The sequence below is a fragment of the Myxine glutinosa genome, chromosome 8 (assembly GCF_964187855.1).
Source record: "Myxine glutinosa chromosome 8, kmMyxGlut1.1, whole genome shotgun sequence".
Lineage (NCBI taxonomy): Eukaryota > Metazoa > Chordata > Myxini > Myxiniformes > Myxinidae > Myxine > Myxine glutinosa.
In genome coordinates, this window is record NC_136268.1 from 109,743,495 (window position 1) to 109,756,966 (window position 13,472).

General features: G+C 49.2%; 1 protein-coding gene across 1 annotated transcript in view; it reads left to right on the forward strand.

Moving 5' to 3' along the window:
- LOC137432836 (WD repeat and FYVE domain-containing protein 3) overlaps positions 1–13,472 on the forward strand; it is a 223,909-nt gene that overhangs the window by 47,274 nt on the left and 163,163 nt on the right. The window contains exon 3 of the mRNA XM_068125081.2: positions 447–570. Coding sequence (XP_067981182.2) covers positions 447–570 — 124 coding nt within the window. The remainder of the gene's footprint in view (positions 1–446; positions 571–13,472) is intronic.

The window sequence follows — 13,472 nt, forward strand, 5'->3', positions numbered from 1 at the left end:
CAGTTTTGAGAGGTCAGTCTTGAGAATGGAGAGATGTTGTTTCCTGGCTCTCCTGAGGGTAGACAATAACATATAGAGCTAAAACTAGCATAATGTCAGAGCACATGTAGAGCTAAAACTAGTGTAATGTCATAGAGAGCTACATTAGCATGTCATCGCACATAGAAACGTAAATTAACATGTCATAGCACTTCGAGAGCTAAAACTAGCGTAATGTCATAGAGAGCTAAAAAAAAAAAACTCTACGGTACCATTAAAGCTGGGGGCACTAATTGTAGAAACAACCTCTACATTCGGTAGAACCAAATCCTACCTCTACCCTTTATAGGGGGAGGCTTAATTACATGCAGATCGATGGTAAGAAGGGTGTGCAAAGTTCACAAGGTTATTAGTTTGTTGACAGTTATTGAACAATTTCTAATGCAACTATCATGTAACATGAACAGGCCTTTGAAGATGTGCCGCCAGAGGGGGTACCAGAAATCTTTCCTGAACTCTCGAGTTTTACCATGCACGCCACACGCCTCATGGTGTCTGAGCTGAGATGCCGAGGGGCCAATAAATCTACAGGTGAAATTCGCTTTTCTTGGTTCATTTCCAATGCTTGCATTTATACCATGCTCAGATTCACAAGGTTAGAGTTTGGACCTTTTGTGCTTTAACTATTAAGTATTTGCTTTGAGCATTTATATTAGCAGGGAGAGGGATGCAGAATTGTCGAGCCAAGCAAACAGTATGCTTTCCAATGGAGAGCAAGCATACTGTTAGCCTAGTTTGAATTTTATTTTACTGTTTATTTTCATGACTATAGTTTTTTTGTTTTTTTTTGGTGCTTCAATCCTCCTTTGTCTTCTTGCCCATAAACCACTTGAGTGGAATTGTACCAAGAATGTTGGATGTAATATGTGAACCTTCTAAATTGTTTGAACCGAGATTGTCAGGTGTCTGAGTAAGGCTGGGGAAATGTATACCCACAATACATTTTCCAGAAACCGGTTAGGGGAACATTAAGGTGATGTGAAGGTCAGATGATCCTCAAACCCTTTAGTCTGCCACCGAGGCGGCAGAGTGTGGATCTGAGCATAGTAGAGAAGAGGAATTGAATGAGTATGATGGAAAAGTTTAAGAAGGCCCATAAAATCCCATTATAAGAGAACTGGTGAGATGTTGTACTGGTGGATGTGATGTACATGATAAGCAATATTGGTAATAGAGCCATTCCTGGTGCACAAGCTCTTCTCAGCTTGTGTCCTATGGTGGGTGTGTGCCCCTTATTCAATATCGCTAGTTCTATGGTAAGCGGTTTCGTTGGGCATGCAATCCTGCCTTGCTATCCTCTGGATGTTGCCCCCCCATGTGGTAATGACTCTTCCACTATCCTATAGATACTTGTTGCATCTTGGGGCTGGTTCATTTCTGAGTTCCTGAGGAGCTTGACTACTCACAGTCTTTACTGACTCACGCATGGCTGGATTCCATGCAAATTGAGCCAGAATTTCTAAATCCTCACTTCCTATCTCAAATTGAGAAGCCTTTTTTGCATTGGTCGAAATTTCAGTTCCTCATCGTGTCTCAAAGCAAAACTCGCTTTCACAAATTGGTGCCAAATGGATCCATTTTCTTATTCCCTTCCATCATTTTGCATCTGTGTATCTTTATATTGTTGTGGTCATGTACGGGATGATCTGAATTCACTATTTTAAATATAGAAATACTCGTGTTATTGTATACAATAATGTGGAACAATAATTTTCTTTGTTTGAAAGTTTGTTTTTTGCTATTGATATTATTTTTATTTTTGTTTTCAGCGTGATCCATTATGGCTGAGAAATTAACTGTTGCTCAGAGTGTGAATTGCTGCTTATATGAGGTTTTGCAGTCTGTAATTTCACTTCAAAGATGGCAGCAAAAAAAGGGAAGACATGCCACTTTTGATATATTTTGGAGAGGTATAAAACACATGGGCACTGCTAGGACTTCAAGGAAAGAAGCCGGTATTTCATAAAAAGTGGATCTGGGATGAAATTAACGGGGGTAGAAAAGATGATGGTTTTGGAGATAAGAGATGGTAGTGAACAGCTGTTTTGAAGATCTGGAGGGAGGCGTGGGATTTGAGAGAGTGTGGGAGTTTTTTCCAGATGCAGGAAAAAAGAGGAATAAAAGCAGTAAATCTTGATTTTGGCAGTTTCACCAGAAGAGGTTTGCTGACAGATATTGTGCGTCCTGCAGGAATATTTGGGGGACAGAGCACAGACAGGGCAGGGGGAGCTGGGCCGGAGAGGAGTCTGTAGAAGACAAAAAGACTGCCAACCTGCCTGCGGTGAGCGAGTGAAAGGCCCTCAATCGGCAGCTTCGCGGGAGATACCAATGATCCTAAAAGCCTTTTTTTTTTACATCGTGAAGCCAAGTTAGGTGTGAGTCGGGCGCTTTTAGCCCAGAGGGGAGAGCAGTATTCCATCAAGCTGTGGATGAAAGCTTTGTATGTGGTGAGGAGCTCAGAAGTACCAAGGAAGAACTTCACACGACGGAGGATGCCTAGTCGGCGACTGGGTTTTGAGGCCAGCTTGGAAATGTGGTTTTCACAGGAAAGATCATGGCAGATAGTGAGACCTAAAAGATTGAGTGACAGAATTTATTTGAGAGGATTGTTGAGAAAGTAGATGGAAGGGTTTTCCAAGCGGTGTTTTCGGAGAGACATAATGAGTGTGAGATTTGTCAGGATTGAAAGAAATGTTACACTTATTTGACCAGTTTGTGATTTTATCCAGGTCTGCAGAGAGCGAAGAGGCTACTGCTTACCGATCTGAAGGTTGAGATATAAAGCGGCAGAGGGTGGGAGTCATCAGCAAAAAGATAGAGGATTTTCCAAAGTGTCGGATAGATCAATAATGAATACCAAAAAAAGCACAAGGCCCAGAACACTGCCTTGAGGAACTCCAGCCTGGACCTTGCATCATTCACGATACAATGAACGGCCAGATCTGAGGTACTTGGAAATGCTTCCAAATTTTTTCTCCAAAAATTCAGAAATGGGATCACACAAATTAAGTGTTTTTTATGCAAGATGGTGCACTTCTGCACTTCTTGATTGAAGTTTGTAATTGGTTGGATACACACTTTGTACACAGACTTATTGGGCATCGAAGACTTATAGTGGCCATCCAGGAATCCTGATTTAACACCGTGCGACTTTTTTTTGTGGTTTTGGGCTAAAGAAAAAGTGTATGCCAGCAATCCTCCTAATTTGGGTGAATTAGAAAGTTGTATTCACAATGTCATTGCCAATTTGCCTTCAGCATTCAGTGGAAAATAACAAGCAATTGAGAAAATGTGTTGCGATCTCAGTGGCGTTTGTCAAAATGTAATGCTCACAAATTAAACCGGCCTTTCAGGAAAGAAAATCTGTTGGTGTTTTAATTACATTAGCAACGTGGTATTTCCTGTCTTTGAATTTCTTGCCACCACCATCTTTGAAGTGCAATTACAGACTCAAACCTCAACATGCGCAGCCATTCGTGCAACAGGATCTCTCGGCCATAATGGATCAATCCGAAAGCAAATGAAACATAATATTAATGGCAAAAATCAAGATTTAAAAAGATTGTGCTCTTCCTATAACAACAGCAACACCAGTATTCCAATATTTAAAATATGACTTGATTATTGATCACTCTTTCTCTCTGTCTCTGTCTCTGTCTCTGTCTCTGTCTCTCTCTCTCTCTCTCTCTCTCTCTCTCTCTCTCTCTCTCTCTCTCTCTCTCTCTCTCTCTCTCTCTCTCTATATATATATATATATATATATATATATATATATATATTGTGTACCAAAAAAAAAAGAAAGGTAATCCGAATTCAAGGGGTTAATATACAAAGGTTATTTATTTTGACAATTTACATGTGGTTTACTAATTAAGAGGAGATCCTCAGCTTTCCATTGATACCTTCCATGCATCATTGCTGTCACACATGACCGAGTACATGTTCATTGAAAATGACAAGTTCAAATCGCATTTTTACAAGTTTGGCTAATCGATGCAAGTCAGGATAATTGGTGCAAAATGAACGTCAGATGTGAACTTTTCTCAGGAATGATTGGCCTTTATGCACCCACACCTTCAACATGTCCACCTCCCCTTTCAACACAAAGCTCACAGCGGCGGAGCATGCCCTGAACTGCTCGTCTCACCATAGCCGGGTCATTGCGCAAAGCATCCACTTCATGTCGAATACGGCCCTGCAATTCGTCAAGATCACGGGGAGGAGTTACGAACACCTTGTTCTTTAAATGTCCCTAAAGGAAATGATCACATGGCGTGAGGTCAGGTGATCTTGGCGGCCATTCCACTGCATGGTTGAGGGCGATGACTCGGTCTCCAAAGAGTTCCCTCAGTCGATCTCGGACAGCGATAAGACGATGTGCTGGGGTGCCGTCTTGGGCCCAACAGAGATATCTGAAGACAACACGAACCTGTCGCTCAAGGTTCTCCTCCAGCTGCGGTAAAACTTCATCATTGATCATCTGCAGATACCTGTTACCATTGACATTCTTTTGAAAGAAAAATGGTCTGATCACCTGACCACTTCCACAAAGTCCCAACCAAACAGTCCACACCAAACAGGCCACTTTTGTCGATTCATGTTGGTGTCAAAATTAAATTCTGGGGGTTGTCCTGTCGGTGCATATTCAAGAACATTATGGGTATTGACCTTGCCGTCCATGGCGAAAGCAGCTTCGTTGCCGATAATGAGATAGCGCAGGAAATTGACATCTGCTTCGCAACGTGCTATCAACCATCTGGCAAGCACCCGCCTCCTGGCAAAATCCCCTGGTGTAAGTTGATGCCGGATGTGAATCCGATATGGATGTTGGTGGAGGTCCAGTCTTGTGATTCGGTTGAATTTTGTAAATTAGTCAATATTGTTGTTTGCTGTTAACTATTGTTGTATAGATTAATCCCTGGTGTTGGGCTAGCGGCTAGGGTGCCGGCTTAGGATCCTAGGATCCTGGGTTCGAATCCCGGTCAATCGCTGAATTAACGCCAGGGGGGTTGACTCAGCCTGTCATCCTTCCGAGGTCGGCAAATTGAGTACCAGTTCACTGGTAATTCCCTGCTTGTCGTTAAAGGCGGCAAAAAGGGTTGGCGTCAGGAAGGGCATCCGGCCGTAAAACATTGCTTCAAAAAGGGGACCGAAAAACAACAACAACCACAGTTCCCGAAAAAGGCCAACCCGGAAGGGTATAAAACATTTTCTCGAGTGTTGAAAGTTCCCAAAAGCACTGTGATCTTCATCATAAAAAATGTAAGGAATATGGAACTGCCCAGATTCTAACGAGAGCTCGCCGTCCACCTAAACTGAGCAACTGAGCAACTGAGCAACCGAGCAACCGGGCAACAAGGACCTTGGTCACATAGGTGACCAAGAACCAAATGACCACTCTGACAGAACTACAGAGTTCCTTGGCTGAGGTGGGAGAACCTGCTGGAAGGACAACATTCTCTGCAGCACTTCACAAATCTAGGTTTTATGGGAGAGTTGCCATGATGGAAGCTACTCCTGAGAAAAAGGCATATGACAGCATGCCTGGAGTTTGCAAAAGGGCATGTGATAGACTCTGAGAGCATGAGGCAAAAGTTTTTGTGGTCTGATGAGGCAAAAATTAAACTCTCTGGCTTCCATGCAATGCGCTACATCTGGCGGAAACTGAGCACAGCTCATCGCCCACCTAACACAATTCCAACCGTGAAGCATGGTGGTGGCAACATCATGCTATGGGGATGCTTTTCAGCGGCAGGGACTGGGAGACTTGTAACAATAGAGGGAACGATTATTGGAGCTTTGTTTTTATTTTTACTTTGAACATGTTTTTACCTTGTCATTATGTGGTATTTTGTGTAGATTGGTGATAAAATTATTAAATTTAATCCATTTTAAATTCAGGTTGTAACACAACGAAATGTGATAAATTCAAGGGTTGTGAATACTTTCTGAAGGCACTGTATATTGAATGGGGAAAAACTTGGTGAGTTTTGATAATTGAGTACGGGTCAGCATTTAAGTCGGGTAAGGTTTTGGTGTGAATGTGAACTTGGGTAGGTGAGAAGAATGACGGTTTTATCAGTGTTGAAGATGGTGTGTGACTAGCTGTGTAGAATAGGTCAGGCAAAAGTGGAGATGTATGTTGGATGGCTGAAAGGTAAGTGTGAGTTTCGGTCTATGAGAAGATTGCAAATATGCCAGAGTTGGAGGGATTGTGTGCTTGATGGCATTCAGCCAGTAGAGGAGAGAGTGCAGCAGTGCATTGCCCCTGGCAAAGGGATATTTAAGATTGGCTGGGTGAAGCAACCATGTGGTAATCCACAGTGTTGTCGGTCCTGTGGTCAGAATGTATGTTTTTCCTTAGCGAATTTGTGAGGAGGTGCCTCGGAATACCAAGATGCATATCAAGCATTTCTTTCTGTAGACAGGTGGGAATATTTGGTTTCCATAAACAGATAGGATTGAGCAGTACAAGGTAGTGTGTGTGTGGCCATTTGTTGCAGTATATATGATGTGCTTGTGAGCTATGCTCTCCCAGAACATTAGGCGAGTTGGAAGTGGGAAGTGGGAAGTGAGAGCTGAGGTGCATGAGATGCAAGGAAAGACTGCAGTACAAGTTGCTGGGAGAGGTGCAGTATGTGTCCACGTGTTCTGGCTTTGAATGGCCTGCTGTTGCAGATATGGCTTACTGCTTCCCCTTGTGTGAAATTGCAGCTTTGCCTATAAGAGACTGGCCCATCACTCTTTGGTGGCCATATTGCCCCAGAATGTAATCCATGCTCATGCGTTTCAGGTGCTCTTTGCCAAGTTATCCCTCATCAGCAAAGAGAGGGGATGCTTCACTCCTTGAGTGTACCTGCGTATGCACATGTGCATGCAACTCTAGTTTACAAACGTATTTTAACAATAAACCCAGAAATTATATCTTTTGTACATCTGGCTCATCTCTCATTCCTTTGCGTCGTGTTTGTCCCCACATGTGACGGTTCATTATGTTGGTCGTTTAAACTTAAAGCAACATCAGCATATTGATCGAGGTCATTACGAAGGCAAAACTGCTTGGTAGTTCTTGCCAATATGTGTACTTTTGATTTATTTTTGAAATGTCAAACTGTTGCCTAATCATCCTTTCAGTTTTGCTCTTTCTTCAACAGGACAAGGCACTTCATTCTGTTTTCATGAGCGCTGGTGTTCTGGTGTGGTACGAATCTGTAACAGATAACACTGCTTTCCTTGCCTGACTTTTTAATTGTTTTTCTTTGTCTAACCACGCAGTTGTCCAGCCCACACATCCATCACCAAACTCTGTTCAGCTAATACAGTACCTGAGTTTTGAAATGACATATGAATGCTAACGAGGCTTTCTGCGCATGTGCTGTGTCTGTTTACACCGATTCGATGCTGCCCGACGGGAACTTTTAACCTGCTGTTACTCGCACAAAATCTAATTAAAATCCTCTTTTAAACATAATTTTTAGTATTTAGAGTTTCGACGAAGGAGTAGCAATTTCAAAGTGGTTAACCATAATTGTGGTCCTGAATGCAAATCAGACTCTTGGAAATGTAGAAAATATGAGAAATATCCGTGGATGAGAGGCGTCAAGATTCAACAGCTTCCCCTGTTAATACCATTGAGCGGTAGGGACACACACACACACACACACACACACACACACACACACACACACACACACACACACACACACACACACACACACACACACACACACACACACACACTTCACATTTTACCAATAAATGCTAAGACCCAGTATAATTAATCTTGTGGCTGTGAAACCAAACATAACATCTATATTTATAACTGCCCTCACAGCCCATGGAGCCTTACCTTCCTTACCAGACCTTACAATCTCATTCCTTACCCCTCTCCCCCCCCCCCCCCCCCCAACATGATTAACAGTAAATATCATCATTTTAAATCTACACTGTGCATTGACAAGCCCCATATATGGACCTTCTCATTGTTGTTAAGAAGCACCCAAACCAGATACGGTGTTTTCCGCTGGGCAGTCTGCCTATATGTTGGTACTGATGGCATCATCTCTCCAAAACCAGACGTCCATTAAATAAATCGCCAAGCCTGCCATGTTTACAAGGTAATTCCAAAATGTTTGAAGTCCACTCACTCGCAGCGATGGTCAAAGGTTTGGGTCGACCGTGCCCGTATATGAATATTTGATATGCACTAGTCCACGTTCTTGGGAGTTTGCAATACAGGGAGTTGCAAGCTGGGAGTTATTTGGGTGACTACAGACAGTTCTCCAACTCTTTAGTTGTTCAGAGGCACAGACCTTTCTCGCAGGTACGTTTCCAAGTATTTTCGTTTTTTTTGTTTTTTTAGAAGCTTTGTGAGCCGTTTTAGGTAGCCACTCTTATCTGGCACACACAATATACGTTCGGTTACCGTGATGACCGCTGTTGCCAGGGGCTTCTGCACAGAGCATTCTGGGTGATTACATCATGTCGCAAGTCGCGTATTGACCGGCCAGTATTTTGCCCTGGCTTTTGTTTCCAGGTTAAAACATCAGTCCTTGAAGATGAGTGAATTTAATTTTTATTATTTTGACGTGTTACATTGTTGGTTGTTAATCGGTTCGTGGAGTTTCATGGTATTTTCCTTCCTCTGAAAGGTCATGGCCAGACGACAAATTATCTGTTTTACAGAACTCTTTGGTCATCTTGCTGTCTGAGTTGATTGCGCATCACAAATATCCCATAAAATTATTTTTTTGGCAAATCATCCGTGAGCTCGATAAAGCATGGGTGATTGCTGATTGCAAGTAGTGTCGTTAGTTGCTGGTGTTCATCGGCTTGTAGTAGAACTACTTGAATGGAAAAAGTAACTTGTGAAAGTAGATCCAGCATTACTCTTATATTTACTGTTGCTTTGCTCTCAAGATTGTTTTATTGTTTAAGGCCTAAAAAAGCAACTTTCTTTGGCATGAATTTGTATGAACTGAGTGGGCTTGATGCCATTTGGTGCGTTTTGCATGCTGCTACCCAGATCGGTTTTTGGTTAACCTGTGAGAGCTGTGCTCGCACGATAAAATCGGACAAAATGGACGACGCCAGGAATTAAGTTTCTCTGAGCTATTTATTCCCAGCTCACTCAAACGAACTCCAAAGCACTGAATCAGCCCATCGAATGGGCGGCAATATATATCAGAAACTCAACACACAAAAGCCACGCCTCTCAGGCGGGGCATGGTATGCAAATAGATAAGCCATGCCTCTCAACGGGGCGTGGTATGCAAGGCAAGCGTTCGCCAGGTAAAGGCAAGTCTCAACACGCCCGGACGAGTCCGGACACGTGACCGCTCGCCGGTTGCGTCATCGGCCGGTGCAGGGTAATTGTGTCATGCTACCGGTAACCGCTACACGCGCCCCCCCCAGAATTAACATGCACCGGGAGAGTCAGTTTGAGGGGGGTCTTGATGACCCGGCCGAAACGACCCCTGACGATTCGTGTGGGGGTGGTAGGTGGCGGGGCGGTGGATGGTCTGGCGGGGGGCCTGGTTGACGGGGGACGGCCCCGTCGTGGAGGAAGGGCCAACCGTGGAGGTTGGTCGAGGTCCAAATGGGCCGGCTTGAGGCGGTCCACAGAGATGCGGTCCGCCTTGCCGCCGATGTCGATGGTGAACGACTTGTCGTCCCTCTTCAGGACCCGGAAAGGTCCATCGTACGGCGGCCAGAGCGGTCCCTGGTGTGCGTCGTGCCGGATAAAAACGTACTCCGCAGTGCGAAGTGCTGGGGGGACGTGGGGTTGGGGGCAAATCTCCTGGCGGCCTCCTGGAGGACCGAGCGCTGGTGAGCCGCGGACCAGGGGCCTGTGGCATCAGGGATGAATTCGCCCGGCACACGCAGTGGCTGGCCATAGACCAGCTCGGCGGTGGAAGCCTGGAGGTCCTCTTCAGGGGCCGTTCGGAGGCCCAATAGGACCCACGGGAGCCTGTCGGCCCAACCGTCGTCCTGGAGGCTGGCCCTGAGAGCGGCCTTCATCGAGCGGTGGAACCGCTCGCACAAGCCGTTGGCTTGGGGGTGGTAGGCCGTGGTGCGGTGAAGCTTGACCCCCAAGGCCTGGGCGACCGCGCCCCAAAGCTCAGAGGTGAATTGCGGACCTCTGTCGGAGGAGATGTCCGAGGGGGCGCCGAAACGGGCAATCCACGTGCCAATGAAGGCCTGCGCCACGTCGGCGGATGTTGTTGATGCCAGCGGGACGGCCTCCGGCCACCTGGTGGTCCTGTCCACCATTGTGAGGAGGTGGGTGAAGCCCCGCGAGGAGGGAAGGGGTCCCACCAGGTCCACATTGACGTGGTCGAAGCGCCGCGCGGGCACGTCGAATGGTGCCAACGGGGCCTGGGTGTGCCGGTGGACCTTCGCGCGCTGGCAGGCGACACAGGCATTGGCCCAGTCGCGGACGTCTTTACGGAGCCCGTGCCAGACGAATTTCGCTGCCACGAGCTTCTGTGATGCTTTCCGGCCCGGGTGGGAAAGGCCGTGGAGGGCGTCAAAAATGTGCTGCCGCCATCCGGTGGGCACGATGGGGAGAGGTTGGCCCAGGGAGACGTCGCACAGGAGAACTGTGCCTGTGTCCCTGAAGGGGACGTCGGCCAACTGCAGGCCTGTGTCCGCTGTCCGGAGGGCTCGCACCGTGGGATCGGCGATCTGGTCGGCCGCCATGCGGGCGAAGTCCACACCCAGGTGGACGGCGTTCGCGCCGGACCGGGAGAGGCAATCGGCCACAGCGTTGTCCTTGCCCGCGACGTGCCGGATGTCCGTCGTAAATTCGGACACGGCGGAGAGGTGGCGCTGCTGGCGGGCCGACCACGGCTCCGTAATCTTGGCCATGGCGAAGACCAGGGGTTTGTGGTCCACAAACGCCGTGAACGGGCGGCCCTCCAAAAGATGGCGGAAGTGGCGAACAGCCAGGTAAAGGCTGAGGAGCTCGCGGTCGAAAGCGCTATACTTGCGCTCGTTAGGGCGAAGCTGCCGGCTGAAGAAGGCCAGCGGTTGCCAAGCTCCGTTCACCCACTGTTCATGCACGGCGCCCACCGCGTAGTCGGAAGCGTCTGTGGTGAGGGCGATGGGTGCGTCGAGCGCTGGATGCGCCAGCATGGTCGCGTTGGCGAGGGCCAGCTTAGCGCCGATGAACGCCGCGTCCATCTCTGTGGTCCAGGCGACGTCGTGCTTGGCCGGCTTGCCCCAGAGGGCTTCGTACAGGGGGCGCATGAGTTGGGCGGCGCGAGGCACGAACCGGTGGTAGAAATTTACCATCCCCAAAAATTCCTGTAGGGCCTTGATGGAGCGAGGGCACGGGAAACTTGTGACTGCCTCCACCTTGGTAGGCAGCGGGACGGCCCCGCGCTTTGTGATGCGGTGCCCCAGGAAGTCGACGGCCGTTACGCCAAACTGGCATTTCGCCGGGTTGATGATGAGGCCGTGCTGGCCGAGACGCTCAAAAAGCGTGCGCAGGTTGACGAGGTGCTCCGCCCGGGAAGTGCTGGCGATGAGAATGTCATCCAGGTAGACAAACAGAAAGGTGAGATTGCGCAGCACAGTGTCCATCAGCCGCTGGAAGGCCTGGGCTGCGTTCTTAAGGCCGAACGGCATTCAGAGGAACTCGAAAAGGCCAAAAGGTGCAATTACAGCCGTCTTCGGAACGTCGGCCGGCCGGACAGGTACCTGGTGGTAGCCCCGAATGAGGTCGACCTTGGAGAAGATCACCCGCCCCGCCAAATGGGCGGAAAAGTCCTGTATGTGTGGTATCGGGTTCCGGTCGGGGGTGGTGGCGTCGTTGAGGCGGCGGTAATCGCCGCATGGTCGCCATCCGCCACCCGGTTTGGGCACGATGTGCAGGGGCGAGGCCCACGCGCTATTCGAGCGTCGCACAATGCCCAATCGCTCCAGCGCGTCGAATTCCGCCTTCGCTACGGCGAGTTTGGCCGGGTCGAGGCGGCGAGCCCTGGCGTAGACCGGTGGACCTGTGGTCGGGATGTGGTGTTCGACGCCGTGCTTGACGGCGACGGCCGAAAACGTCGGCTGCGTGAGGGCGGGAAACTCGGCGAGTAGGCGGGTGAAATCGTCCACGGCCGGGAGCGCGCAGGCCAGCTTGGTCGGAGCGGAGCCGCTCAATGAGCAAGCGAGCGAGCTGAAGGTCTCCGCGTTGATGAGCCGACGCCGATTGACGTCGACCAAAAGCCCATGCGTGCAAAGAAAATCTGCACCCAGCAAGGCCATGGGCACGTTCGCCATGATGAAGTCCCACCTGAAGCGCTGGCCCCCGAAGCAGAATGCGACGCTGCGCGAACCGAAGGTGCGGATGGAGGAACCGTATGCGGCGACAAAAGCGGGGCCGCAAAGCGCGGCCTGTTTGTCCTCCACCGAGGCGGGTATCACGCTCAGCTGGGCGCCGTTGTCACACAAAAATCGCCGCCCGGACTCCGTGTCCGTGATAAACAGAAGGCTGCCTGAATGGCCGACGCTCATGGCAGGCAGCGAGCGCCGGCCTGGTCGTTTCCCGACCTGCCGAAAGTGCAAGGTGGGCGGCATGTTCTGGCCTTCTGCCCGAACCTGGCGTGGTAATAGCACATGGTCCGCTCTGGTGGAGGCTCCGGCGGTTGCGTCGGGTTCGGTCGACGGGGCGTAGCGGCGGCCGCAGCCGTCAGTGGCACGGACTCGGCCGGTGGAGGCGCCAGTGGTGGCGTGGGCGTTGCCTCGGTCGGCCCAGGGTCCCAGACGGCCGCTCCGACGTGTCGCCTGGCCGAGAAAAATTTATTGGCCTCCTTGGCCAGGGCGCGAGGGTCCGTGATGGGCGAATTAGCCAAAGCTAAGCGTACCTGCCCGGGTAGCCGCTGGAGGAACAGCTCGCGGAAGAGGAAGTCCGGGCTGTGGTCACCGAGAAGAGCAAGCATGTGGTCCATGCTTTTGGACGGACGGGCCTCGCCCAGCTCCGGGAGGTGTAGTAGTTGTCATGCGCGTTCGCTCCCCGTGAGTCCAGACGCACCGAGGAGTAGGTCTTTTGTGCGCGCCGTAATTGTCGGCGTCCGGCGGGTGCTGTAGGAAGTTCAGAACCCAGGCAGCGGAGGAGGCGTTGAGCGCGGAGACCACGTGGTGGTAGCACGTAGTGTCCTCCGTAATTTTTCGCAGGGCGAATTGAGAATCCGCTTGAGCAAACCAAATGGCCGCGTGACATTCCCAAAAGCCCGGGAGCTTCAAAGCTACAGCTGACTCCATCGCCGTGTTCGTAGAAAGGGGTCACCAATTGTGGGAGCTGTGCTCGCACGATAAAATCGGACAAAATGGACGACGCCAGGAATTAAGTTTCTCTGAGCTATTTATTCCCAGCTCACTCAAACGAACTCCAAAGCACTGAATCAGCCCATCGAACGGGCGGCAATATATATCAGAAACTC